Source organism: Paroedura picta, unplaced genomic scaffold (assembly GCF_049243985.1).
Source record: "Paroedura picta isolate Pp20150507F unplaced genomic scaffold, Ppicta_v3.0 Ppicta_v3_sca21, whole genome shotgun sequence".
In the NCBI taxonomy this organism is placed as follows: domain Eukaryota; kingdom Metazoa; phylum Chordata; class Lepidosauria; order Squamata; family Gekkonidae; genus Paroedura; species Paroedura picta.
The window spans coordinates 2,012,106-2,039,503 of NW_027518618.1; the positions used below are offsets into that span (position 1 = coordinate 2,012,106).

Below are 27,398 nucleotides of genomic sequence, written 5' to 3' on the forward strand. Positions count from 1 at the left end.
TCCTAGAGGAGATCAGCCCTGACTTCTCCTTAGAAGGCCAGATCCCATTCCGCACCAGGTTCAATGTGGCAAATTGCTTTCGGAAAGAAAAAACGGAATTTAAAATAGTGGAATTCGGCGTAACGCATACCTGCCTTTGTAGTGGAATCCAGTTGCGTTTCAATCGTTTCCCACAGGTCTACGGTCTCGGCAAAAATCACTAGAAAGGAAGTGATTTTTGCCGTGCTTTGTCCTGCCCCTGGCTGTCAATCAAGCGAGCAGCCAATGGGCGGTTGTTACCATGCTCCAGAAAAGCCCCTTTGCCTTTAAGAACATGTTTAAAAAAAAAAAAAACACGTTGCAACGAATATGCCTTGATTCCTTGCTTCCTCCTAATGTAGAGACCCATCTAGCTGGCAGCTGGCCTGTGAGCTGCCGATTCATCGTTGCCACGCTCACCCGAGTGAACCCCCCCCCTGTGCACGGGTGCGATTTTCAGGCAAAAATAAAGGGAACTTGCAAACAGGGCTGTGTTGTGCTTGGTGACTTGAGGTGAGCTTTAAAGCAGCTCTGTGAATGCACTGCAGCCGGAGAAGCCTCGCTGGGTGAATGAAGGCTTGCCGGTGCGTTGCTCTCCGCTTGCTCCGAGAAAAAAAAAATGGCGATCGCTTCACAGGAAGTTCAGAGGAGAGAGCCAGGGGGAGGGACTTTGCTGAAACCGCAACAATGGTAACGCGCAGAACATTTTCGAAACTGTTTCAGATTGTTTGCAAGAGTGTAGCGCTTTCCAGAGGGTGAATCCACTTTTTGGGATTTCCCTGGAAGCGCTACAACGAAGCGCTACAACGAAGCGCTTTTTGCTGATTGGTTTCAGGAGTGTGGCAGATTGTGTACGACACTGTGCATAACTGCATATTAGTAGCGATTACTACCACTCCTTGCCACACTCCTGCTACATTAAACCTGTGCGGAATGGACCAAATACTTTGGCCACCTCATGAGAAGGAAGGACTCCCTGGAGAAGAGCCTAATGCTGGGAGCGATCGAGGGCCAAAGAAGAAGGGGACGACAGAGAATGAGGTGGCTGGATGGAGTCACTGAAGCAGTCGGTGCGAACTTAAATGGACTCTGGGGAATGGTAGAGGACAGGAAGGCCTGGAGGGTCATTGTCCATGGGGACGCGATGGGTCGGACTGCTGCGAGAGAAGAAGGTGGGCCCACACGAAACAGATGGGCTCCTTCAAGAAAGCCGTGGCCCTCAGCTTGCTAGTCCTGAAAATGGCTGCTAAAGATCTAGCAGACCCTGAATTCCCTGGGCTGCCGTAAGTTGGAAGCAACCTGAGGGATCTCCACACATGCCAGGATCGTTTTGGACTTCTCATCCTCGCCCTTTTGACTGGAGAGCCCTCCGCTTCCGTTCCACATCTCCCGTGTTCAGGCGTGTCTTAGATTTGTTAACCACAACGCCACCTGGCTCTTAAACCAAGGGCTAATTGGCAGTGCCTCCTGATCTTCTCTTTTAGATAGGGCTTAGAAATGCAAAGATGTAACATTGGGGTGAGCCTGTTTTCTTGCCCCAAGTTATCCTCCCTAAACCGTTTTTGATGGTTTTCTTTTTACGCCAAAGGCACAGAAGCAACAAACCAGGAACCAGCAAAAGAAAAAAGGTCAACCAGGACAACCAGGAAAGCAAGCTGGAAATGGGGGTGTACTGGCCCATTCACGGTGCTAGAATCCTGACCCCTTGTGGCCACCCACAGGAACAGCTCAGCAGCTCCGATTGAGTTTTCCCATCAGTCAGGAGGAGACACCGTGGGACAAGGGGGCACCTGCGGCTCAGGGCAGTGGTATTTTAGACTTGGCTGGCACTTCAGTTCAGAAGACCATGTGGACAGAATTTGGTGTAGTGGTTAGGAGTGCTGACTTCTAATCTGGCATGCCAGGTTCGATTCTGCGCTCCCCCACATGCAACCAGCTGGGTGACCTTGGGCTCGCCACGGCACTGATAAAACTGTTCTGACCGGGCAGTGATATCAGTGCTCTCTCAGCCTCACCCACCCCACAGGGTGTCTGTTGTGGGGAGAGGAAAAGGAAGGCGACTGTAAGCCGCTTTGAGCCTCCTTCGGGTAGGGAAAAGCGGCATATAAGAACCAACTCTTCTTCTTCTTCTTCTAAAACAGCAAAACTGCCATTTACCAGGCATCCCTGCTATGAAGGAACAATAATTAGTAGCCCAATTTTTACTACTCAAAGGAGTCTCAAAGCAGCTTTAAATCGACGATACTTTCTCTCCCAGAACAGACACCCTGTCAGGTAGGTGAGGCGAAGAGAGCTCTGAGAGAACTGGGACTGGCCCAAGGTCACGCAGCTAGCTGCACGTGGAGGAGGGGGAATCAACGCTGGTGCTCCGGATTAGAGGCTGCTGTTCTCAACCACGACATCAAGCTGGCTCTTAAACCCAAGGGCTCATTTTCAGTGCCTCCTGATCTTTCTATTTAGCCAGAACTTGGAAATGCCAAGATGTAAAATTAGTGTCAGCCTCACCTTGCAGCTTTCTAGAAATGCAGGGGAAAGGGGCAGAGGTGTTAGTGAGGTGGAAAGGTTCACTGCTGGTGAAGTGGGTGGGCCCTGATCCTCACTATGACTATTTACCACACCCTACTACTAGCCTCCTTAGAGCCTCTTGTGGTGCAGAGTGGTAAGGCAGCAGAAATGCAGTCTGAATCTTTGCCCATGAGGCTGGGAGTTCGATCCCAGCAGCCGGCTCAAGGTGGACTCAGCCTTCCATCCTTCCGAGGTCGGTAAAATGAGTACCCAGCTTGCTGGGGGGTAAATGGTAATGACTGGGGAAGGCACTGGCAAACCACCCCATATTGAGTCTGCCATGAAAACGCTAGAGGGCGTCACCCCAAGGGTCAGACATGACTCGGTGCTTGCACAGGGGATTCCTTTACCTTTTACCTTTACTACTAGCCTCCTGGGATCAAGATTGCAGGGAGAAATATCAACAACCTCAGATATGCAGATGATACCACTCTAATGGCAAAAAGTGAAGAGGAACTAAAGAGCCTGTTGATGCGGGTGAAGGAGGAGAGTGCAAAAGTTGGCTTGAAACTCAACATCAAGAAAACAAAGATCATGGCATCTGGCCCTCTCAATTCCTGGCAAATAGATGGGGAAGAAATGGAGATAGTGACAGATTTTATTTTCCTGGGCTCCAAGATCACTGCAGATGGGGACTGCAGCAAAGAAATTAAAAGACGCTTGCTCCTGGGGAGGAAAGCTATGGCAAATCTAGACAGCATCCTAAAAAGCAGAGACATCACCCTGCCAACAAAAATGCATTTAGTCAAGGCTATGGTATTCCCAGTTGCAATGTATGGCTGCGAAAGTTGGACCATAAGGAAGGCCGAGCGTCGAAGAATTGAGGCTTTTGAACTCTGGTGCTGGAGAAGACTCTTGCGAGTCCCTTGGACTGCAAGGCGAACAAACCGGTCAGTCCTAGAGGAGATCAGCCCTGACTGCTCTTTAGAAGGCCAGATCCTGAAGAGGAAACTCAAATACTTTGGCCACCTCATGAGAAGGAAGGACTCCCTGGAGAAGAGCCTAATGCTGGGAGCGATCGAGGGCAAAAGAAGAAGGGGGCGACAGAGAATGAGGTGGCTGGATGGAATCACTGAAGCAGTCGGTGCAAACTTAAATGGACTCCGGGGAATGGTAGAGGACAGGAAGGCCTGGAGGGTCATTGTCCATGGCGTCGCGATGGGTTGGACATGACTTCGCACATAACAAACAAACAAACTAGCCTCCTGCCAAAGGGCTGCAGAAGAGACTGTACCCTAACATTTTTCGTGTGGAAAGCAGCTTGCTGCTAGCAGTGAGAGATTCCTCTTAGGCAAATATTTCCCCCCACCTGGGACAACAATCCAACCTGCCTAATGGAGGTCTCCTCGAGAGAGCGAGAGATCTCTGCCATGAAACAATCACTAAGGCCCCTTTGCTCAGTCCCCATTTCAGCACTTTGCCTGCGGCTTTGAAAAGGGAGCTACGCTGTAGGAGTGAAGTGACCAAGTTCTACCTCACTGAATGATCTGCCAGAAAGGCCTGTGGGCATGGGCACCTCTTTTGAGAGCCATTCTCCCATGGAGCTTGTGCAGGCTCAGGGGTAGTCAGACTACTGCCCTCCAGATATGCATAGACTACAATTCCTATGAGCTCCTGCCAGCATTCGCTGGAAGGAGAGCATTTCCTGTGACAGAATCCTCCATGCTGCTGAAGGTGGCTTATGGGAATTGTAGTCCATGCACATCTGGAGGGCCATAGTTTGACTACCCCAGGGGTGCTAGGTCCCCCAACAAGCTTTTCGGAAAGTGGGCAGGCCCATTGTAGGACCGGGCTTCTCTTAGTCCATTGTGGCTCCATTCTCCCTTCAGGGTCTCCTTCCTCTCAGAAGCTGTGAGGAAAGAGCCAGGCCTTCACGCTCTGCCTCCCAAGGCACCCAGCAGGGCAATCCAGCTGGCCTGCTCTCAGGAACCACCCCAAGCACTCAGCCCTTTGTGTATTTTATATGCCACCCTTCCCCAAGGGCTCTGGGTGGCTCACACACATCAGATTAAAACAATTAAACACTTGAAAGAGTCAATGGTGAATGTTTTGACCTTAAAAAGCAACTGCAACACCTTATAAGAATGAAAAAAAGATAAACTCATTAAGAACCAATGGGAACAACTTCTTCCATTTTATATTAAAACCAGCCAGAAGCTCCTCACCACCTCTCCAGAAGGAAGAAGGTACAGTGCATTGCTGTTATTGTTTATTTATTATATTTATATGCCACCCTCCCTGAAGGCTCATAATGTTAGAAATTACTGTGTGTAGGGAGGCCGGCTTATTGATCTGTGGAACAGCTCCTACAGGGCCCTGGCTTCACTTGGGAGAGCATCTCACCAGGCCGGTGAAAGGCCTGGCTCTGGTGGAGGCCAGTCTGACGTCCCTGGGGATCTCAAGCAAGTTGTGTGCCCTCGACCTTAAATTTATTTGGCTCTATCAGCATAGCCCCCCTTCAAGGATCGCTGCCTTGTTGTGGCAAGGGGGCTTGCGTAGTTCAGTGAAGCTATGAGCTATACCGTGCAGGGCCACCCAAGACGGACAGGTCATAGCTGAGAGCTCTGACAAAAGGTGATCCACTGGAGAAGGAAATGGCAAACCACTCCAGTATCTTTGCCATGAAAACTCTATGGACAGTTCCAATAGGCATAACGATATGACGCCGGAAGATGAGCCCCTCAGGTCGGAAGGTGTCCAATGTGCTACTGGGGATGAGCAGACGGCTAGTACGAGTAGCGCCAGAATGAATGAAGCGACTGGGCCAAAGCCGAAAGGACGCTCAGTTGTGGAAGTAACTGGTGGCGAAAAGATAGTCCGATGCTGTAAAGATTTTTATTCCATAGGAACCTGGAACGTCAGATCCATGAATCAAGGTAAGCTGGACGTGGTCAAACAAGAAATGACAAGACTGAACATCGACATTTTAGGAATCAGTGAACTAAAATGGACAGGAATGGGTGAATTTAATTCAGATGACCATCAGGTATACTACTGTGGACAAGAATCTCGCAGAAGAAATGGAGTAGCCTTCATAATCAATAAGAGAGTAGGAAAAGCAGTCTTGGGATACAATCCCCAAAATGACAGAATGATCTCAGTTCGAATCCAAGGCAAACCATTCAACATCACAGTGATCCAGGTCTATGCCCCAACCACTGCTGCTGAAGAGGATGAAGTTGATCAGTTCTATGAAGCCCTACAACACCTTCTAGAAGCAACGCCAAAAAATGATGTGCTTATCATCATGGGGGATTGGAATGCTAAAGTAGGAAGCCAAAAGATAACCGGGATAACAGGCAGGTTTGGCCTTGGAGTACAAAATGAAGCAGGGCACAGGCTGGTAGAATTTTGTCAAGAGAATACAATGGTCATAGCAAACACTCTTTTCCAACAACCCAAGAGACGACTCTACACATGGACATCACCAGACGGTCAACACAGAAATCAGATTGACTATGTGCTCTGCAGCCAAAGATGGAAAAGTTCTATCCAGTCAATAAAAACAAGACCAGGAGCTGATTGTCGTTCAGATCATGAGCTTCTTGTTGCAAAATTTAGGCTTAAATTGAAGAAAGTAGTGAAAAGCACTAGGCCACTCAGGTATGAACTAAATCATATCCCCGACGAATACACAGTAGAGGTGACAAATAGATTTAAGGAATTAGATCTGATAGACAGAGTGCCTGAAAAACTATGGACTGAGGTTCGCAACATTGTACAAGAGGTAGCAACTAAAACCATCCCAAAGAAAAAGAAATGCAAGAAATCAAAATGGCTGTCTGAGGAAGCTTTACAAATAGCTAAGGAGAGAAGGGAAGTGAAAGGCAAGGGAGAAAGAGAAAGATACACCCAATTGAATGCAGAATTCCAGAGAAAAGCTAGAAGAGATAAGAATGCCTTCTTAAATGAACAGTGCAAACAAATAGAAGAAAATAATAGAATGGGGAGGACCAGAGATCTTTTCAAGAAAATTGGAGATATGAAGAGAACGTTTCATGCAAAGTTGGGTATGATAAGGGACCAAAATGGTAGGGACCTCACAGAAGCAGAAGAGATTAAACAAAGGTGGAAAAATTATACAGAACAACTATACAAGAGCGAGCTTAACATCCCTGATGACTACAGTGGGGTAGTTACTGACCTGGAGCCAGACATCCTGGAATGTGAAGTCAAATGGGCCTTAGGAAGTCTGAGCAACAATAAAGCTAGTGGTGGTGACAGCATTCCAGTTGAACTATTCAAAATCTTAAAAGACGATGCAGTAAAAGTGCTACACTCAATATGCCAGCAAATTTGGAAAACTCAACAATGGCCACAGGATTGGAAAAGGTCAGTTTACATTCCAATCCCAAAGAAGGGCAATGCCAAAGAATGTTCAAACTACCGCACCATTGCACTAATTTCTCATGCTAGCAAAGTTATGCTCAAAATCCTACAAGCTAGGCTCCAGCAATATGTGGACCGAGAACTTCCAGAAGTACAGGCAGGATTTCGAAGAGGCAGAGGAACTAGAGATCAAATTGCCAACATACACTGGATCATGGAGAAAGCTAGGGAGTACCAGAAGAACGTCTACTTCTGCTTCATTGACTATGCTAAAGCCTTTGATTGTGTGGAGCACAACAAATTGTGGCAAGTTCTTAAAGAGATGGGAATACCAGAACATCTTATTTGTCTCTTGAGAAATTTATATGCAGGTCAAGAAGCAACAGTGAGAACTGAACATGGAATCACTAACTGGTTCAAAATTGAGAAAGGAGTTCGGCAAGGCTGTATATTGTCGCCTTGCCTATTTAACTTGTATGCAGAGCACATCATGAGAAATGCGGGATTAGAGGAGTCACAAATTGGGATCAAGATTGCAGGGAGAAATATCAACAACCTCAGATATGCAGATGATACCACTCTAATGGCAGAAAGTGAAGAGGAACTAAAGAGCCTGTTGATGCGGGTGAAGGAGGAGAGTGCAAAAGTTGGCTTGAAACTCAACATCAAGAAAACAAAGATCATGGCATCCAGCCCTCTCAATTCATGGCAAATAGATGGGGAAGAAATGGAGATAGTGACAGATTTTATTTTCCTGGGTTCCAAGATCACCGCAGATGGGGACTGCAGCAAAGAAATTAAAAGGCGCTTGCTCCTGGGGAGGAAAGCTATGGCAAATCTAGACAGCATCCTAAAAAGCAGAGACATCACCCTGCCAACAAAAGTGCGTTTAGTCAAAGCTATGGTATTCCCAGTTGCAATGTATGGCTGCGAAAGTTGGACCATAAGGAAGGCCGAGCGTCAAAGAATTGAGGCTTTTGAACTCTGGTGCTGGAGAAGACTCTTGCGAGTCCCTTGGACTGCAAGGCGAACAAACCGGTCAGTCCTAGAGGAGATCAGCCCTGACTGCTCTTTAGAAGGCCAGATCCTGAAGATGAAACTCAAATACTTTGGCCACCTCATGAGAAGGAAGGACTCCCTGGAGAAGAGCCTAATGCTGGGAGCGATCGAGGGCAAAAGAAGAAGGGGACGACAGAGAATGAGGTGGCTGGATGGAGTCACTGAAGCAGTAGGTGCAAACTTAATTGGACTCCGGGGAATGGTAGAGGACAGGAAGGCCTGGAGGATCATTGTCCATGGGGTCGCGATGGGTCGGACACGACTTCGCACATAACAACAACAACAACAATCAGCATAGCAGTTTTTATTTTTCTCCAGCGTGGTTGTGGTTAAGGGCAGTGGCCTCTAATCTGGAGAACCGGGTTTGACAGTTTACCTTGATTTCAGTAAGGCATTTGATAATGTTCCACATGATATTCTTATTGACAAGCTGGTAAAATGCAGTATGGATCCTATTACTGTTAGGTGGATTGAGAACTGGTTGACAAATCGTACCCAAAGGGTGATTGCAAATGCTTGATTAACTTCTTGGAGAGGAGTGACAAGTGGAGTGCCTCAGGGACCTGTCCTGGGCCTGTGTTGTTCAACATGTTTATACATTATTTGGATAGGATGAAGTCATAGAGGAGGTCCTTATTATATTTGCAGATGACACTAAACTGGAAGAGGCAGCTAACATACCAGAAGACAGAATCAGGATACAGGATGATCTTGACAGGCTAGAAAACTGGGCTAAAATGAATTTCAATAGTTATAAAAATAAAGTTCTTCATTTAGGTAGGCATCACTATAGAATGGGTGAGACTGGTCTTGGAAGTAGTATATGTGAAAGGGATCTGGGGGGTCTTAGTAGACCAGACACTGAACATGAGTCAGCAGTGAGACTCGGTGACTAAAAAGACAAACAGGGTTTGGGGCTGTATTAAAAGAAGTACAGTGTCCAGATTAAGTGAGGTGATGGTTCCACTTTACTCTGCTCTGTTAAGACCTCACTTAGAGTTCTGTGTTCAGTTTTGGGCACCACAACTGAAGAATGAGAACCTGAAGGGTGTCCAGAGGAGGTCTATGAGGTTGGTGAGGGGTTTGGAGACAGTCCTATGAGGAAAGGTTGGGGGAGCTTGGTCTGTTTAGCCTGGAGAGAAGGTGAGTAAGAGGCAATATGATAACCATCTTCAATACTTGAGAAGCTGCCATAGAGGGAGCCGAGTTGTTTTCTGTTGCCCCAAATGGTCATACCAGAACCAGTGGGTTGAAATTTATTCAAAAGTATTTATGGACTTAGGCACATTATGAGTGGGTGGGCACAAAGGGATGGGCCAGGGTTTGTCTCTTGTGGCCCTTCCTTGCAGACCCAGGGGATTGCTGATGGCCACTGTGGGATGGGAGGTGAATTCTCTCCAGGCCAGGCTGGATTCTGGTGATTTCTTTTTTTTGGGGGGGGGGGAGATCAGTTGAGCATGAAATTGGGGTCACTGTGGGCAGGCAGGTAATTGTGAGTTCTTGCATTGTGCAGGAGGTTGGACTAGATGACCCTGGAAATCCCTTCCAACTCTATGATTCTATGATTTCCCATCCTTTCTCTACAAGCAGCCAGTCCCAGTTGTCTCAGAGCTTTCTTGGCCCCACCTGTCTCACAGGGTGTCTGTTGTGGGGAAAGGAAGGGTCTTTGTGAGCTTCTTAGTGAAATGCAGGGTGTGAAAACCCAGCTCTTCTTCTTCTTCTTTAGGTGCAGCCTTCCCTACCTGTGGCTGCTGAGAGTCTCTGTCGCAGGAAATGCTCTCCCCTCCAGAGACAGTGGAGACACACTTTTCTTGAAAGAATTAATGGGTGCTTTATTTGACTACATCACTTCACAGGAAGGACAAACACTCGCCATCACTCACAACACACACACAGTTATGGTCCCTCTTCCACAACGGACATAGCGCAACACATTAACAGGAATGGATCCGGGGAAGGGAACTGGTTGCACAGAAAGGGGGTTTGCATCAGCAGAAGGATAGTGGGAGCTCCTTCCTACCCCCCTTCTGATCTGCACCTCCCTCCCACCAAGTGAGAAAAAGGGGCCAACCCCACCTTGGCTACTTTCGGCCTTCTGCCCTTCTCCATGCGAGGAGATGGGCAAAGCAAGCGTTGAAATGTGGACCGGGGTCCAATTTTAGACGCTTTCCCCTCTGCCTCCAACTACAAAGTAAGTGGACCCATTTTGCTTTCTGCGAGTCATTGATTCGAGGAAGTGGGCAAAGAGAGATGAACTTGGAGGGGTCACAACTGGATCTCGCCAAGGAGAGGTCAGGACTCGACGGGTTTCTTTCTCCGTCTCTCATTCCAGGGACTGCAACATGAGGAGCTGCTTCAGGACCTTCGTTTGGCTGGTCTCCCGGATCTCGCCGGCTAAGAACATCTCGTCTACCACGGTGTAAACCTGCAGCAAGAAAAAAAAGCTTTGTCTGAGCAAGTGGCACCAAAAGGAAATGGGCAGCGGCAGCAGGAGATAGAAGAGCTGGCTTTCTGTACTCCACTTGTTAGTATCGGAAGATTAAATCATTTTGGAAGGCGGTGGTAAATTACAGATTTGAGTGGGTAGCCAGGTTGGTCTGAAGCAGCAGGACATCGTGTGAGTCCAGGGGCACCTTGAAGATGAACTATGTTTATTCAAGAGATAAGCACAGCACACATGAAAAGTTTGCACCTTGGCTAAAATTCACTAGGTCTCAAGGGTGCCATTGTGGTGAATTATATGTTAATAAAATGCTGAGCAATTACATACCTCTGGAACCCATATTAATTCTTTTTGGGGTTTTGAGGGGCTAGGTCAGGGGTAGTCAAACTGCGGCCCTCCAGATGTCCATGGACTACAATTCCCAGGTGTCAAGCGCACAGGAAACTCACAACAAAACTTATTCAAAAGAAAAATAGTTTTATTGATTAGCACTACACGCAATGGACTGAAAAGTCAAATCTGACCAGAAGCCAGATTTGCCTCAGCTTATCAATACATTTCTCCCGCCCAAAACTTGACAGTTCCCAAGGGAGGGGGAATGAGTGAAGAAAGACATATGTGAAACAAAAACAGGATTCCAAACTCCCATCCTTGAAAAAGGTGACAAACAACCCTTTCCGCCCATAACAAGATAAGGTTAACATAACATCACTATTCTATTTTATTGCTTACAAACTACAAGGCCGGGACTAGCAGGCGCCGGGTCCCATCTAGCAATATAACTGACATGGAGGAACTCAGGCTAATTTATGACAGAGATTCTACAATCCTGACATCCCTCCGCATTAAAACTAATTTCACTCCCCCATCTAGCCGGCATCAACCGGGCGAGGACAGTCGGGGAATGCTCGATGGAAAGCCCGGAGAAGGCGGGGTGCCTTCACATTCCCAGCCTCAACCCACTCTTTATCCCCAGAGGGGAAATCCTTCCAATCGACCAAATATTGAAGGCGACCCTTATGCAATCGAGAGTCTAAGATTTGGTTGACTTCATAGTGGGTGTCCTTATCGATGTAAATTGGCACAGGCGTAGTTGGAGGAGGGTGCCACTCGTCTGGGACTGGAGCTCTTCGCAGCAGGCTGGAATGAAAAACCGGATGCACATTCCTATAAGTTTTTGGCAAAGCTAGCTCCACAGTTACATCATTAATCAGTTTCACCACTTTAAATGGCCCCACATATTTTGGACCAAGCTTCTTGGATTTTTGCTGACACCTTAAGTTCTTAGTAGACAGGTAGGCCAGGTCGCCCACTTTCCATTCAGGTGCAGGTACTCTTTTCTTATCAGCTTGAGTTTTATAGGCCTGCTTTGCTTCCTCGAGGCTAGTAACGATCCCCGGCCAGCCTGTACTGATGGATGCTGCCCATTTGTTTATGTCAGGAGCCTCCGCGGAGCTAAGTCCCCAGGTGGGGGCTGACACTAAATCCGTTCCGTACACCACCTTGAAGGGTGAGACCCCGGTTGAGGAGTGGACCCCATTGTTATAGGCGAATTCAGCAAGTGGCAATAAGGAGACCCAATCATCTTGCTGGTGATTGATAAAACAACGTAAATATTGTTCCAGGATTTGGTTTACCCTTTCGGTCTGGCCATTTGATTCGGGGTGATAGCCGGAGGTGAGGGCTTGCTCCACCCCCAATAGTCTCAGGAGCTCCCTCCAGAACTTAGAAACGAACTGGGGGCCCCGATCCGTCAAAATGCGTGTCGGGATCCCGTGCAGACGTACCACGTGTTTAATGAAAAGAGAAGCCAATTTAGGTGCTGAGGGTACGCCCGTGCAGGGAATAAAGTGAGCCTGTTTGGAAAAGGCATCCACTACCACCCATATAACGGTGTTCCCTTGGCTGGGAGGGAGGTCTGTAATAAAGTCCATTGTTACATCAGTCCAGGGACGTGAGGGGGTGGGCTGTGGTTGTAAGAGCCCCTTTTTCTTGCCCCCCGCCGGCTTCGAGGCAATACAAATGGGACACCCCTGCACATATTTCTCCACATCTTTACGTAGGGATGGCCACCAATACTGTCTCCTGACCAGGTGTAGGGTTTTCACAAAACCAAAATGTCCAGCGGTTTTTGCATCATGGCAAAGGTTCAAGACTTTTCCTCGGGTGGCAGCAGGCACAAAGAGTCTTTCCCCCTTAAAAAAGAGCCCTCCCTTTTCGGAGAGGTCAGGGCGGAGAGAATAAAATTCTGGGTCAGCAGATATCTCCTTTTGGACCCAGCCCCCCGGGATGGGCGTATCAATCTTTGAGTGGCTGCGCGTCACAGCTGCCATCCCCAGCTGGGCGGGGGTAAAAACAGTATCTACCAATGGGTCACGTTTGCTGTTGTACTGGGGCAGGCGTGACAATGCATCAGCCAAAAAGTTCAGTTTGCCCGGCAGATGCTTCAGGGAAAAGTTGAAACGGGCAAAAAACTCCGCCCATCTCATTTGCTTGGCCGAAAGCGAGCGGGGCTGCTTGAGTGCCTGAAGATTTTTGTGATCCGTCCAGACTACAAACGGGATTGCGGACCCTTCCAGCCAATGGCGCCAGGTGGAAAGGGCCAATTTTACTGCAGCCGCTTCCTTTTCCCAAATTGCCCAATTTCTTTCTGTACCCGAAAATTTCTTTGAGAGATAGGCCAGGGGGTGCAGTTTCCCGTCCCCCCCCTCTTGGAGGATCACGGCCCCCATTGCTACGTCCGAGGAATCTACTTGTACAGTAAATTGCTTAGAAGGGTCAGCATGGGCCAGTACCGGCTCGGAAGTAAACAACAGTTTAAGTTTGTCGAATGCCTCTTGACAGGAGGGAGTCCAAGGGAGAGGCGCCCCCGGTCGGCTTGCTGTTTTTCCCCCCTGTTTGGTTTTTAACATGTCAGTAAGGGGCAACGCTACTTTGGCAAAGTTGGGAATGAAAGTCCTATAAAAATTTGCGAATCCTAAGAAACTTTGCAGTTGCCTCCTGGTGTGTGGAGGTTCCCACGCTAGCAAATCGCGCACTTTGCCAGGGTCCATTTCGATCCCAGCCTGGGAGACACGGAAACCCAAGAACTCCACAGCATCACGGTGGAACTCACATTTAGACAGTTTAGCAAACAATTGGTGCTTCCGCAAGCGGCGGAGCACTTCGCGGACTAGTTTAGCGTGACTCTCAACATTCTCTGAATACACAAGAATATCATCAATGTAAACCAACACCCCTTGGTACAATAAATCATGCATAATTTCATTTATCATATTCATGAACACGCCCGGAGCGCCGGCGAGGCCGAACGGCATTACGGTGTATTCAAACTGTCCCAGGGGCGTATTAAAAGCTGTTAAATATTCGTGCCCCTTCTTGATTCGAACTCGGTAATAGGCTTCCCTTAAGTCCAGCTTCGTGAAAATGCGTGCCTTCCCCAAATGGCCCAACAAATCCTTAATCAGGGGAAGCGGGTAGGCGTTGCAGGTGGAGACCGCGTTCAACCCACGGTAGTCGGTGCACAATCGCAGCGAGCCGTCCTTCTTTTTTACGAATAGGACCGGGGCCGCCAAGGAAGACGTGGCCGGTCTAATGAAACCCCTCGCTAGGTTTTTATCCAGAAATTCCCTAAGTTCTGCCATCTCCCGCGGGCTCATGGAATAAAGTTTGGCTTTGGGGAGAGGCTCTCCTTTCTTTAATTCAATAGCACAGTCAGTTTTACGGTGGGGAGGGAGCTGGTTGCACTCCACCTCCGCGAACACATCACCAAAGTCCCGGTATTCAGGAGGGAGCGCTGCCCCGCCTGCTCCCAAAGCAGCCACCACCCCTGATCTCGGAGGACCCCGCTGCCGAGCGTGCTGCTCGCAAGCGGCAGAGGTAAATTCCACAGTCCCTTCCTTCCACTTCACAAGGGGATCATGTTCCCTAAGCCAATCCAACCCCAACACGCATGGGAAGGCAGAGTGCGGGGCCACCAAAGGTTGGATTTGCTCCCAATGTTTTTTTATGTCCAAGTCCATGGGGCGAGTTTTTGCCGTGGCTTCCCCTCCGGGAGCGCATTTCCCATCTAACTGGGTGATTGGCAATGGTTCCCTCAGTGGCACTTTACCCACCCCCAAAGTCTCGGCCAGTGCCGGGCTCACTAGGGACTGGGTGCACCCCGAGTCCACGATACATCGGATTCCCACTGTTTTCCCCGACTTGGGGTTGGAGAGGTTGGCCGGTAGAAGTAGCAAGGGGGAATCACTCACCACGCGTTTGCCCCTGTTGGCGGCCTGCTGGCGGGGCGCCTTTACAGCAGACCGTCCTCGTTTCCCGACTGCTCCTCAGCTTGATCCTCGTCCTCCAGCCCGCTTCCCTCCTCCGAGTCGTCCACCGCCGGCACGGCGGCCACTGGTACCAGGAGAGATTTGGCGCTTTTCTTCGTAGCGGTTTTCTTGGCAGGCTGGGCTTTCGATGGGGTGCCGCTCGCAGCTTTCGGGGTCGATGCCGCTTTTGTCGGGCAGTGTGCGAGGAAGTGCCCGGCTTGGCCACATCCCAAGCACAGCCCTTTCTCCATGCGCCGAGTGCGCTCCGCCGGTTCCAATTTGGTTCGGGGCTTGGTCTTCACCGGGGTGGAAGTCTTCGCCATGGTTTTCCCGGCCAGGGCTTGCACCATTGAGGCCCGCTCTAAGCGGTTCTCCATTTCTCCAGCCAGCTGGACCCACCCTTCGACTGTAAGTGGGTCTTCCAGGAGGAGACACTTGTCAGCCAGAGTGGGATTGAGGCCCCCCACAAACGCCAACACACGTTGGGGCTCCGTCCAGTCCGGCACCGAGGAAGCCAGCTCCTTAAATTCCCTGGCGTACTCGACCACTGACAATTTCCCTTGCCGGTGAGCCCTGAGTTTCTTCTCCGCAGTCTCCCGTTCAAACGGCTCCACGTACATCTGGCGCAGGGCCCTCATGAAATGGTTGTAGTCGCGAGTAGCTTGGGGGTGGTAGCGGTACAAATCCACGAACCATTTGGCGGCTTTGCCTTCCAGGGCTTGCCCCACGAAACGCACCCGTTCGGCGTCGTCTTGGAACGTGAACCCCATGTCCATCATGTAGGCTTGAAGGTGCACCAGAAACGTGGGGAAATCGGAGGGGTCCCCAGAAAACTTCGCCTTGAATTTGTAGGTGTTCCGCATCTCCACTCCACGGAGGTGGGCAGGTAGGCGCCCTGGGCCCCAATCCGCCGGTGCTGGGGCCGGGGCCGGGGGTCTTGCACCCCGGCCAATGCCTCGCCCTCTCCCAGCCGCCACTCTCGCTCGTTCCGCTGCCTGCGCCGCTGCTGCTGCCCGCGCGGCCGCTCGCGCTGCTTCGCGCGCCGCTGCTGCTGCCGCCGCCTCGGCTCCCGCGACGTCCGCCGCTGCCCTTGCCGCTGCCGCCGCCGCTGCGTCCTCGCCTCCGTCCGCGCCGTCTCCACCAGCACCGTCGCCGCCAGCGCCGCCTTCGTCCTCTCGTTCCTCGCCTTCGTCTTCTCTCTCCCTCTGCGCCCTTGCGCGTGCTTCTGCCTCTGCCTCGATTTCTAGCTGCGCCCGGGCTCTGGCCAGCGCCTCAGCCGCCTCCGCCGTTGCTTGCGCGGCCGCCATGCCGTGCTCCTGCAGTGCAAGCCCACCGCTCTCTCTCCGCACACTGGTATCGTGTGCACCCCCACCGAGCACGTCCCTAAGCAGGCGTTGTGTTCGGCGTTTCTCCTCTGGATCCAGCCGACCCGAGAGGTCCTGCAGCCAGTTAGTCACCCTGTCCAGCTTGTACTGCAAGTCCTGTGTCTCACCCACAGGCTCCAGCGCGTAGCTAGGCAGTCCCAGGTGCTCCGGCCACCGTTCATCCCCAGTGGGGCGGTCGTATTTTGACAATCGCCTGCGCTGGGTGATGTGACGTTCCAAAAATTCCTCGGGCCCCGGGGTTGCCCCCGAGACAGCCCGCATCATGCCTGAGCTGTGCGGCCCCGCACCAGCTCCGTCGCCCTGGGAGAGGTCCCAATCCAGGCCCTCTCCCTGCTCAGAAAAAGTATGTCCCTCGCCCTGCATTTTGCAGGTGAAAGGAGTTGTGAGATTTGACTTGATGTCAAGCGCACAGGAAACTCACAACAAAACTTATTCAAAAGAAAAATAGTTTTATTGATTAGCACTACACGCAATGGACTGAAAAGTCAAATCTGACTAGAAGCCAGATTTGCCTCAGCTTATCAATACATTTCTCCCGCCCAAAACTTGACAGTTCCCAAGGGAGGGGGAATGAGTGAAGAAAGACATATGTGAAACAAAAACAGGATTCCAAACTCCCATCCTTGAAAAAGGTGACAAACAACCCTTTCCGCCCATAACAAGATAAGGTTAACATAACATCACTATTCTATTTTATTGCTTACAAACTACAAGGCCGGGACTAGCAGGCGCCGGGTCCCATCTAGCAATATAACTGACATGGAGGAACTCAGGCTAATTTATGACAGAGATTCTACAATCCTGACACCAGGAGCCCCTGCCAGCGAATGCTGGCAGGGGCTCCTGGGAATTGTAGTCCATGGACATCTGGAGGGCCGCAGTTTGACTACCCCTGGGCTAGGTAAAGGATTCATATCTGGAATTAATACTAGGTTTATTTACAGCAACAAGGATAGTTATTGCAATAAATTGGGAAAAGCCAGGATCATAGTCAATGAGAAGTTTAACAAGATTTGGCTTACTACCTAAATTAACGTATTACAGGCTCATAGAAAGAACTCTAGGGAACCTGCTTTACTACTAAATATTTGATATTCATATTTTTGGAATGAAAAAGCATAACCATATACTATGGGTGTATACTTCAGGCTACATAGACTAAAATACTATGATTTCTCATAAATGTATGGGGGAATTTGTTCTGGGCTTCTATGCATATGTATGAGTAGATGTACCGGATATATGTCTGTATTGAAATAATATGTTTTTAAAAGGTCATGCTGCAGGGAGACAGTTTTGTTCCTTCCTTATTCCAATTTCACAAACTCATGAGGGGTGGAAAGTTACCTTGTAGAAGTTGAAGACCAGGTCGAGCTCACAGACGTTGTGGAAATATTCATTCAAAACCTACACCAAAGAGAAGGAGGTGGCTGTTGGTGAGCCAGAGAAAGGTTAAGGGACAGAAATAGGTCTGCATGTGTGCATTTCTGCATGAGATATAGTGGCTGCAACTCAAGTTCCCTGAAGAGCTGATGGAACCAACCAGGTATTTCTGTCCAACACAAGGATGGACACCTTTTTAAAAAAACACAGAGTGATTAAAATGTCGAATGTGCCAGAGGATGGCCACGGGAATAAACAGTTTTAAAAGGAGATTCAAGGATGAGAAGTCTACCAGGGGCTACTGGCCCTGGTGACTGAAGGGAACCTCCAATTCACAAGCACTAAGCCTCTGAATCCCAGAGCCAGGAGGCAACATCAGGGGACAAGCCTTGGCCTCTGTGCCCAGTTGCTGGCCCTTCAAGGGAACTGACTGGCCACTGCGTGACCAGACAGACCACTGGTCTGATCAAGCAGGGTTCTTAGGTTACACATTCACTGGCAATCCATGAAAGAATTTGATGGGACCGAAGGAGAGGGTGTCAGCACCACTGGTGGACCTCCTTGTGGTCAGGTGACATTAAAATGTTTTAAATAAAATAATAAATTTAGGAACTGGCAGGGAAATTCAGTGGCAGAACAGGCTGGGCTATTTCAGGCTACACAGAAAGATTCAGATTTTGGAATCCGGCCCTATGTTAAACACTCCTTGTGAGGAGAAAGCCAGCAAGCAAGGGGGTTAGTTTTCTTGTTTGCAATAATTTTTTTTCCCCACAAGAGGGACTTTTAGAGCTGGAACTCAGCACCTGCCCTCTGAAGCAGCACCGTCCCTTTTGCCCTGCGGGGCTTTGCTCAAGTTTGTCTAATTGCAACCGGACTGGCCCCTATGCAGGTTTGTCATGGGGGAAATTCTTACGGTTGAAAGCTTCCGAAGGGAAGAAAAAGTTGCTGTTTGTGAACAGCTAGCGTATTAGGAAGAACCTGGAACTGGAGACACGACTTGCAGGGATCGGCTATGGGTTCTCTGGGAGAAAGACCCCCCCCCCATGTTCAGAGGAATTTGATCACACAGTGGGTCCATGCAGCCCAAGTGGGTCCACACACACTCATACAGCCCAAGAGGAGAGATACCCACCTCCACAAAATTGTGAATGGCTTCCAAGTAGGCCAGATTATTATCATTCACATCCACACAAATGCAAAAGTAGAGGCCAGCGTAGCGTCTGTAGATTATTTTGAAGTTGCGGAACTGAAAGACAGGGAGGGGGAGGAGGAGGAGGTGGTAAAAGCTGCTCTTCCCACACAGAAGTACTCAGCGGAGACCCTCGACAGACGACTGAAGACTTGCACAGAAGGCTCAAGTCGCACACGACAACAGAGAGCAAAAACCTGCACAGTGTTACTGAACTTAAGCAGTGGCCATTGTTCGGCAGCTGGCCCCTCCTCCTGCGCCAGCCATATTTACCTGTTTGTTTATATTTACAAATGTTTCGCAGCGGTTTACAAAAATCCATAAATACAATAAAATCCCATTAAAACACAAGATCAAGATGGCGGATAATATAGGCTAGATATCAGGAAACAATTTTTCACAGTCAGAGTAGTTCAGCAGTGGAATAGGCTGCCCAAGGAGGTGGTGAACTCCCCCACACTGGCAGTCTTGAAGCAAAGGTTGGATACACACTTTTCTTGGATGCTTTAGGATGCTTTGGGCTGATCCTGCGTTGAGCAGGGGGTTGGACTAGATGGCTTGTGTGGCCCCTTCCAACTCTATGATTCTATGATTCTATAATAAATATGTAACCCACTCCCCTCCCCCATTCAGCAAGGGTCTATCACTCTCTATCTGGGACCGAGAGACTTAGTTGGTTTCAGCTATTGTGGCAGACCTTTTGTGCCCACAGGTCAAAACCGTTGGGAGACTTTGTTCTAGCTATTCAGCCTTTCCCCAGCTCCCCCTCCCTGATAGTCTTCAAGCAACAGCTAGGCAGATAAATATCCTGGAGGCTTGAGGCTGAACCTGCATTGAGCAGGGGGTGGGACTAGATGGAACTCAGAAGACTTGCTGGATGACATTAGAAAACCTGCCACAAAGGCAAGAACTTGACGAACAGAAGACTCCCAGAAGAATTTTATTATCACTGGAACTGCCTCTTAGAATTCTTAAATAATTAATCTGTATTTTATCCTTATCCATTGTTGTTCCTCTATATATTTGTGAAATAGCCAGGGGGGGTGGAAGGTGTCCGGCTGTCCAAGTTGGAATAGGGCCAATCAGAGTGGAGCTGGCTGCACCCTGATTGGCCCTGCCCCTGCAGCTCCCACCCTCCATCCCTGGACTCTAGCCTCTTTGCTCTCAGACATGCCTCAGTGCCTGGAGCCAGCAGCAGGTAAGAGGAGAGGGCCCTGGGCCAAGGATCGTGGTGGAGGGCCTGCTAACGAGGGCCTCCCAGCCTGCTAATGAGCTCTGTCTCAGCCCTGCTATGAGCTGCCCAGTCCCCTCCCATCCCACTTGATCCTGCTATGAGCTGTAGCCCAAAGCCACCTTAAGCTGCCTGGCCAGGGGCCAGGCGAGGGACCCTTTCAAGGCCATTCTTAGGAACGGGCTTTTAAGCTACTAAATGATACACTAGATCAAGCTTTCTCGACTAGCTTTTCTTGATGGCCCTGGAAGGGTTTCCCAAAGAGGTGAGAGTTAATTAATTTTTAATATTTTTTTCAATGTGTTAAACATTCATCAGGTGATATGACACTATATCCAATGATGGGCCTGGAGGGGGTGGTCAAGGGGGGGGGTCCCCAGGCAGGCGTGACCAGCTCTGCTTCCCAACCATATTCTGCATTGTTGTGCCACTTCTGGGGTTTCTCAAAGCCTGGAAAATGTTTCAGGAGTTTCTCAATAATAAAAAAGTAGAATGTTTCTATTTTAATGACTTTTCTCTTTAAACACAGAAATGTGTATTTTCAAGAAATTAAGAAGAAAATTTATTCAGGTGGGAGACCTATTGTATATATATCTAAGTAGAATTACTTTATCTTTATTTCATAAAGCAATACAAAATTAAAAAAAGAAAAGTTGGTTCTTATATGCCGCTTTTCTCTACCCGAAGGAGTCTCAAAGCAGCTTACATTCTCCTTCCCTTTCTCTCCCCACAACAGACACCCTGTGAGGGAGGGGAGGCTGAGAGAACCCCAATATTCCTGCTTGGTCAGAACAGCTTTATCAGTGCTGTGATGAGCCCAAGGTCACACAGCTGCCTGCCTGTGGAGAGTGGGGAATCAAACACAACTCACCAGATTAGAAGTTGGTGCTCCTAACCACTACACCCAGATGGCTCTTGCAGGAAAGACCTGAAGCCATGGGCAAAGATTGGGGAATCCTCAGGAATCAGACAACAGCTGGTTTTAAGAGGCTAAGTTTCCTAAGACCCAGAGATTCTGGGAATATGGAACATTTGTAGCAAGAATCTTAAAAACCTAAGGAGAAAAGGGCAGGCCCTGTCTTACGGGGAGACACAAAAAGTACCCGTCCCTATGAGGTGGAAAGAGTCCTGTGCAGGCGAAAGTCCTACCTCGACAAAATTGGTGTGCTTCGCGTCCCGTACGGTCACAACGGCATGGACCTCCTCGATAAGTTTCTGCTTCTCGTCATCGTCAAACTGCATGTACCACTTGGCCAGACGGGTCTTGCCTGCCCGGTTCTGGATCAGAATAAAGCGAATCTGGAAGAGAAAGGAAGCAAAAGTCTAAAACAGCACACCTGAACCCATGAAACTGGCTTAGTACTGAATCAAACCCTTGCTCCATCAAGGTCAGTAATATTGCCTAAGACTGGCAGCCGCTCTACAGGGTCTCAAGCAGAGATCTTTCATATCCCCTCCTGCCTGGAGCTTTCAACTGGAGAGGCCGGGGATTGAACCGCAGATCTTCTGCACACCAAGTAGAGGATCTACCAGGCAGCATCTCCCCAAGACTCTCCAGGGTCTCTAGTAGGGTTGTGTGCTCCAGTGCGGTTCGGCCACCGGCAATTACTGAAGACCGAGATGGCCAGCGCTGAAGCAGCCGAACCGCACCGGAGCAAGCGACCCTAGTCTCAAGTGCAAAGTTGTTCCCAGTCCTTTTAACTGGAGATGCCAGGCCTTGAAGCTGGGACCGTCTACATGCCTACCTATTTATGGCCCCACCCACTCATGGGTCCATTTACTATACAATGATCACTCCCAAGTCATCTGGAATTTCAGAGAGGATTCAATATTCATTATTGCTGATTTTAACCTGTTTAACTTGTTATTGTTTACCTAAATTAATTTTAAATCCAACTTTATTGCTGATATTGTATATTGTGTGTCTGTGTACACCACTTGAGCCAGCTTGCAGGGAGGGAAGGCTAAAAGTCTAATAAACATAAACAAACAAACGTGCCAGGCAGATGTTCCACCGCTAAGGCGTGGCTCTTCCCAACTTTTCCAAACTAACCACAACTGAGGAACACTTTTACAACAGGAGACTGTCTAGCTCATTCAGCCAAAAGAATATTCTTTTAAACTTGGTGTGTAAGAGAACCAAATAACCTGCCCTCAGGAAAGCCCACTCAGTCATTGCTTTGATCATGTTTCATGTCTAACAGCACCTTAGAGACCAAAGAGATTTTGAGGACATACACTTTTGGGAGCCAAAGCGCCCTGTGTTGGACGCGCTTCTGCTGCACACCAACAACGCTTACCCTCTCAAAACAATTAGAAGCCCAGAACAACTACTCATCCAGAGACACAATGGTCATCCTCCGGGGAATTCTGCTGAGCTTCTGCAGTGGGAGCAACTGCATCAGCCAAACCCCCTCCCAATACTGGGAATTACGCAGCAAAGCAGACTGTAATGGCAAATCATGGGCAGATAGGAAGGCTGCCTTTCTCTGCCTGTGTTCTGGGGTTGGAGGAGCCTTTAATTCTTTGGTTAACTCATTCCACAAAACACATAAACTGTGCCAGAGACCACTTGATGGGAGCTACACTCTTGCAGCTGACCTCATGCATGTTTACACCAAAAAAAGAACTTCACCAAGTTCAAAGGAACTGACCACAAAGCAAGTCAGCACAGAACTGAAGCCATAGAAACGGGAATATTTCTCAGTGCTGAATTTGCAGGGGTCAAATGCCTGCTCCAGGATATAGGGGGAAATAATACAGTAGTAAAAAACCAAAATGCATCTCCTGCATTTTCTGCCTTTCCTTCTCTGTCCCAAAATTAACAGTTTCCTTCCCCTTTCGGAATGAGTCGATGGTTGGGCAGATTAGGGACACTCTAGCTTTCCGGACTGGTCCTCTGTGCCAACCTCTTCTTTTGGCCCTGTGCATTCACAAGACAAGAAAACAACCCTCCCCAGGAACACTGACAAAGAAACCAACAGATGACTTATTATCTGCTCCACCAAACACAAACAGTTCATGAAACCACCATTATCTGCAAGCGCCTTTTGCATGGAAGTGCCCTGATTAAGCAGGGGACCAATTCCAAGGAACAGAGAATGTGCTGAGCTAATCAGTTTGGGGGAAGGAAGCCACATATAAACCCTGAAAAAAAGAAGAGTTGGTTTTTATGCTCCACTTTTCCCTACCCAAAAGAATCTCAAAATGGCTTGCAATTGCCTTCCCTTCCTCTCCTCAGAACAGGAACCTTGTAGGGCAGGTGGGGCTGAGAGAGCTCTAGGAGAACTGCCCTGCAAGAACAGCTCTGAGAGAACTGTGACTGGCCCAAGGTCACCCAGTTGGTTGCATATGGAGGAGGAGTGGGGAATCAAACCTGATTCTCCAAATTAGAGCCTGCCACTCTTAGCCACTGCACCACACCGACTATACCCATACCATGGGGTACTTTTATGTCTAGTCCCAACGAGGCAAAGTAGCATGGACAAAATTACCCGTAACTGGCACAAGCTTGACTGTATGCCATAGCTAGGCCCACAGACCCTCCTGCCAAAGACAGACACGCAAAAGTTATAACTTCTGCAGAGTTATAATCTCACTTCCCTTGACACTTCTGGCACATTGGTAGGTCAGTCCCCAAGCAGTAAAATGTCAGCTCCCGTAATGGGTTCATTAAACCGCAGAACTGGCGGGGCAATCAAGATACACTTTTATGAACACAGAAGGAGCAGAGAGGTACTCGGTGCAGATGCCAACGCATCCAAGTTTGCCTCCTGCTACACAAGGCAGGCACCTGGGTACCCCGCAAGTGTTTTCACAAAGGGGCTAGAGAGCAATGCTGCCGCCTGGCAGGGCAGAGTGGAGATGGAGACGCCAGCTACACAAACCCCGAACTCCCACCCGCGGACCCTCTTGGAAGGAAGGGGGTTCTGCCCTGGAAAGCACAGATGGAATCCGCTTTCCAGAAGCAAACCAGGCTTCAAGGACGGCCTCGGACAGCCAGACGGCATCAATTGCAAGCGAGAGGACTGCATTTGTCGGAATTAAAAATAAAAATTGGCTGCAGACGGCTGCCTCGGTTTTGACGGCCGAACTGACGTCAGGGACGGAGCATTTCTACAGAAAAGCAACAAAAGGAAGCCAGAATTGCACAAGGGCCCGTCCCTCAGGCCAAAAACGGCCTTGACACAACTGTCAGAGATATTTCCACACAAGAATTTGCTCCAGAAGAAATTCCACAGCTTTATGGATAGTCACACTCCCCAAGGAATTCAGTGGTTAGTCCAGAAGGGGTTTTTTTGTGTGTGTTGGGGGGACTTGTGGGCTTTCAAGGCGAATGAGGAGCAGAGGTGGTTGGCCCTGTCCTTCCTCTACAGATTCAAATGAGTAGCCATGTTGGTCTGAAGTAGCACAATAAAATCAGAGTCCAGGAGCACCTTTAAGACCAACAAAGATTTATTCAAGGCGTCTGACGAAGGGTGCTTGCACTTGAAAGCTCCCGCCTTGAATAAATCTTTGCTGGTCTTGAAGGTGCTCCTGGACTCTGATTTTATTCTTCCTCTACAGAGTCTTCATTGGGGTCTCCCTTTGTAATAATGACCCAGCTGGACCATGTCACCTTCACTTCCTCAGGCCAGACGGAATATTTGCACCCTGCCCTTTGACTGAAGAGAGACTATCCAAGATGGCTTACAATAATATGTATTTTATATTGCACCAGGCGTTTGGTTGAGGCCAAGATAAGGACATTAACATCACCTGGGCCCCTCCTTTGAGCAAAGTCATGGAGCTGGTGGCAGAGTATGTCTAATTGTTCTTACGTTCTGTAAATGATACTGCTATTGGGCTGTTTTTAACATTTTATGGTGGATTCATTCGTTCATTCATCACCACTCCTGAACCCAGCCAACTTGTGGCAGTTTACATTAAACAATTTGTTGTTGTTAGGTGCAAAGTTGTGTCCGACCCATCACGATCCCATGGACAATAAACATTAACACTTCATAAAACTGGTCACAACAATATTCCTTGGTGGATCAAACTAATCTGTTTCCCTTCCTCTCCCCCATCCACAGCCGATACCAGCAGACCACACTGGTCCCCAGTGGTCTGCCATCATCCTCGGGAGAGGCGCCCATGCCCAGCTGACCACGGGCAATACCTCTACAGGGCCTCTGCAGAGGCCTATCTACCTGGTCCGGCCTCAACCAAGGGCCTGGTTGAAAATAATATTGTGTATTATATTAAGCTTGTTGCAAGCCCCACAAGCTGGCTCTGCTAGGAGAGGTGGGGTAAAAATCTAAACAATAACATCAACAAATAAAACTCTATTATTATACATAATAATAATGTGACATCAAGTCACAACCGATTTCTGGCAACCCCTCCAGGGATTTTCCAGGCAAGAGATGATCAGAGGTGGTTTGCCTGTGCTGGCCTGGACTTCCTTGTCAGGCTCCCAAGTACTGACCGGGGCCAGCCCTGCTCAGCTTCCAAAACCTGCTGAGGCTGGGCCATCGAGGTTTTTTTCCTTCTATGCAGCACCCAGGATTTCCTTGCCAGCGTCTTGCCCAAGGATTAACACGGCTGACCTTGCTTAGTTTTCAAGCTCTGACAAGGTTGGGCTGCTCTAGGCAATTCAGGTTACCATGAAGTAGCAGAAAACAATGAAATTTGCTGTCAAGGCAGTCAGGTATTAATCGCCATCAAGTTGCCAAAAACAGCAAGATGCAGATAATTCAACTTTACCACACACCCCTCTGACCACATCAGAAGGGGCAAATGCCATACTACATCTGCCACCTGCCCTCCCCAAACACTTTGACCCCAAACACTTTTTATTGCCACTTAAAAAAAAAAAATTATAACAAAGATTTATATCAAAAAGACAAATAAGTGGGCTGTAGACCAAAGGTAGCCTGATCTCTCCCCGGAAGCTAAAAACAACTCAACGGAAGCTTCATTACTTTGGCTCCATTGCGAGAGAATGCTAGGGGAAGCGGAAGGCAGCCAAAAAGAGAGAGACCCAACAAGAGATGGATCGACCCACACACACAAATCATTCAGAATCCTTAGTGGCCTTAGTTCAGTGGCATTCTCCCACTTTGTCCAAAAGGGCTTAAGGAATTATTGGTCCTATTTCACAAAAACACCCCTCAATATATCTCTCTGTCTCTCTCACTCTGAAAGCTGCCTCCAACGCCCAAAGAGTGGCATATAATAATTGTCCTACAGTGATAAAAACAATTGCGCCTCATTATTATTATTATTAAGAGCCTCTTGTGGCGCAGAGTGGTAAGGCAGCCGTCTGAAAGCTTTGCCCATGAGGTTGGGAGTTCAATCCCAGCAGCCGGCTCAAGGTTGACTCAGCCTCCCATCCTTCCGAGGTCGGTAAAATGAGTACCCAGCTTGCTGGGGGGTAAACGGTAATGACTGGGGAAGGCACTGGCAAACCACCCCGTATTGAGTCTGCCAAGAAAACGCTGGAGGGCGTCACCCCAAGGGTCAGACATGACTCGGTGCTTGCACAGGGGATACCTTTACCTTTTACCTTTATTATTATTATTATTATTATTATTATTATTATTATTATTATTATTATTATTATTATTATTATTATTATTATTATTATTATTATTTCCCCACCTCTACGCCCCCCCTCCCGCAGGGGGCTCAAGGAGGATGACCAGAGGACCCAAAACAATAAAACAACATTTTAAAAACGCTAACGTAGCACGAGAAAAACAGAGCCCAATGGCACCTTTAAGGCCAACCAAGATTTATTCAAGGCGGGAGCTTTCGAGGGCATGCACTCTGTGCATGCCCTCGAAAGCTCCCGCCTTGAATAAATCTTGGTTGGGCTTAAAGGTGCCATTGGGCCCAATTTGAATGGCCAAGGGCGGCCTGCAAAGACAATGCCTTCGGGCCAGCCCCAACCAGGACTTCCCACTGCAGGTCTGTGCAAAGCGCCCCCCCCCTGCATTCCCAATGACCCCCTCCCCATTTACTTCCCCGCCTCCCTCTCCCCCAAAACTCACCATGGCAACACTCTCTTTAAGGCCAAGCTGAAGGTAGGGGCCTCTGCTTTGCGCCCCCCAGCACTTTACTGACACTTCCCACCGGATATCCGGTCGAGCGTCCTTCCTTCTCTGCCCCTTGGCACGTCGGTAGTTGTAGTCGCCGATCCATTCGAAAGTGGGCTGGATTGCGCGGCATGCCGGGAGTTGTAGTTTCTTCGAGCGGCCCGCGGCCTCCAGCAGGTGGCGCGCGTGCGACGTCGCCAAGCCGAGTCGCCCGCCTCACCCCGCGGGCGGGGTCAGGCCGTTACTTTAGCCCCAGGCTTGGGGAGGCCTAGTAGGCCTTGAGGGAGCTGGTTGCTTCCAGAACGGGGGAAAGGGCCTGGAAAGAGACTGTGGCTGGATTTCCTGAGGAGGGAAAGGGAAAATCTTTACTGGCACAAGCTGGTTCAATTCATACATCAGTTGAG

At 49.0% G+C, this 27,398-nt stretch overlaps 2 protein-coding genes across 2 annotated transcripts; both read right to left on the reverse strand.

Annotated features, from left to right (window-relative positions):
- Window positions 1-9,777: 9,777 nt before the first annotated feature.
- AP2S1 (adaptor related protein complex 2 subunit sigma 1) lies at window positions 9,778-27,089 on the reverse strand. Its single transcript, XM_077318489.1, has 5 exons — window positions 26,950-27,089; window positions 21,062-21,211; window positions 18,625-18,738; window positions 17,457-17,516; window positions 9,778-10,396 (listed from the first exon to the last, which is right to left on the reverse strand). Exons 1-5 carry the CDS (start codon window positions 26,950-26,952, stop codon window positions 10,295-10,297), a joined length of 429 nt encoding a protein of 142 aa, XP_077174604.1. The 5' UTR covers window positions 26,953-27,089; the 3' UTR covers window positions 9,778-10,294.
- Window positions 11,434-16,910, reverse strand: LOC143828218 (uncharacterized). The gene is made up of 2 exons (XM_077318488.1): window positions 14,668-16,910; window positions 11,434-11,554 (listed from the first exon to the last, which is right to left on the reverse strand). The coding sequence occupies exon 1, from the start codon at window positions 16,470-16,472 to the stop codon at window positions 14,709-14,711; it is 1,764 nt and encodes a 587-aa protein (XP_077174603.1). The 5' UTR covers window positions 16,473-16,910; the 3' UTR covers window positions 11,434-11,554; window positions 14,668-14,708.
- Window positions 27,090-27,398: the final 309 nt, after the last annotated feature.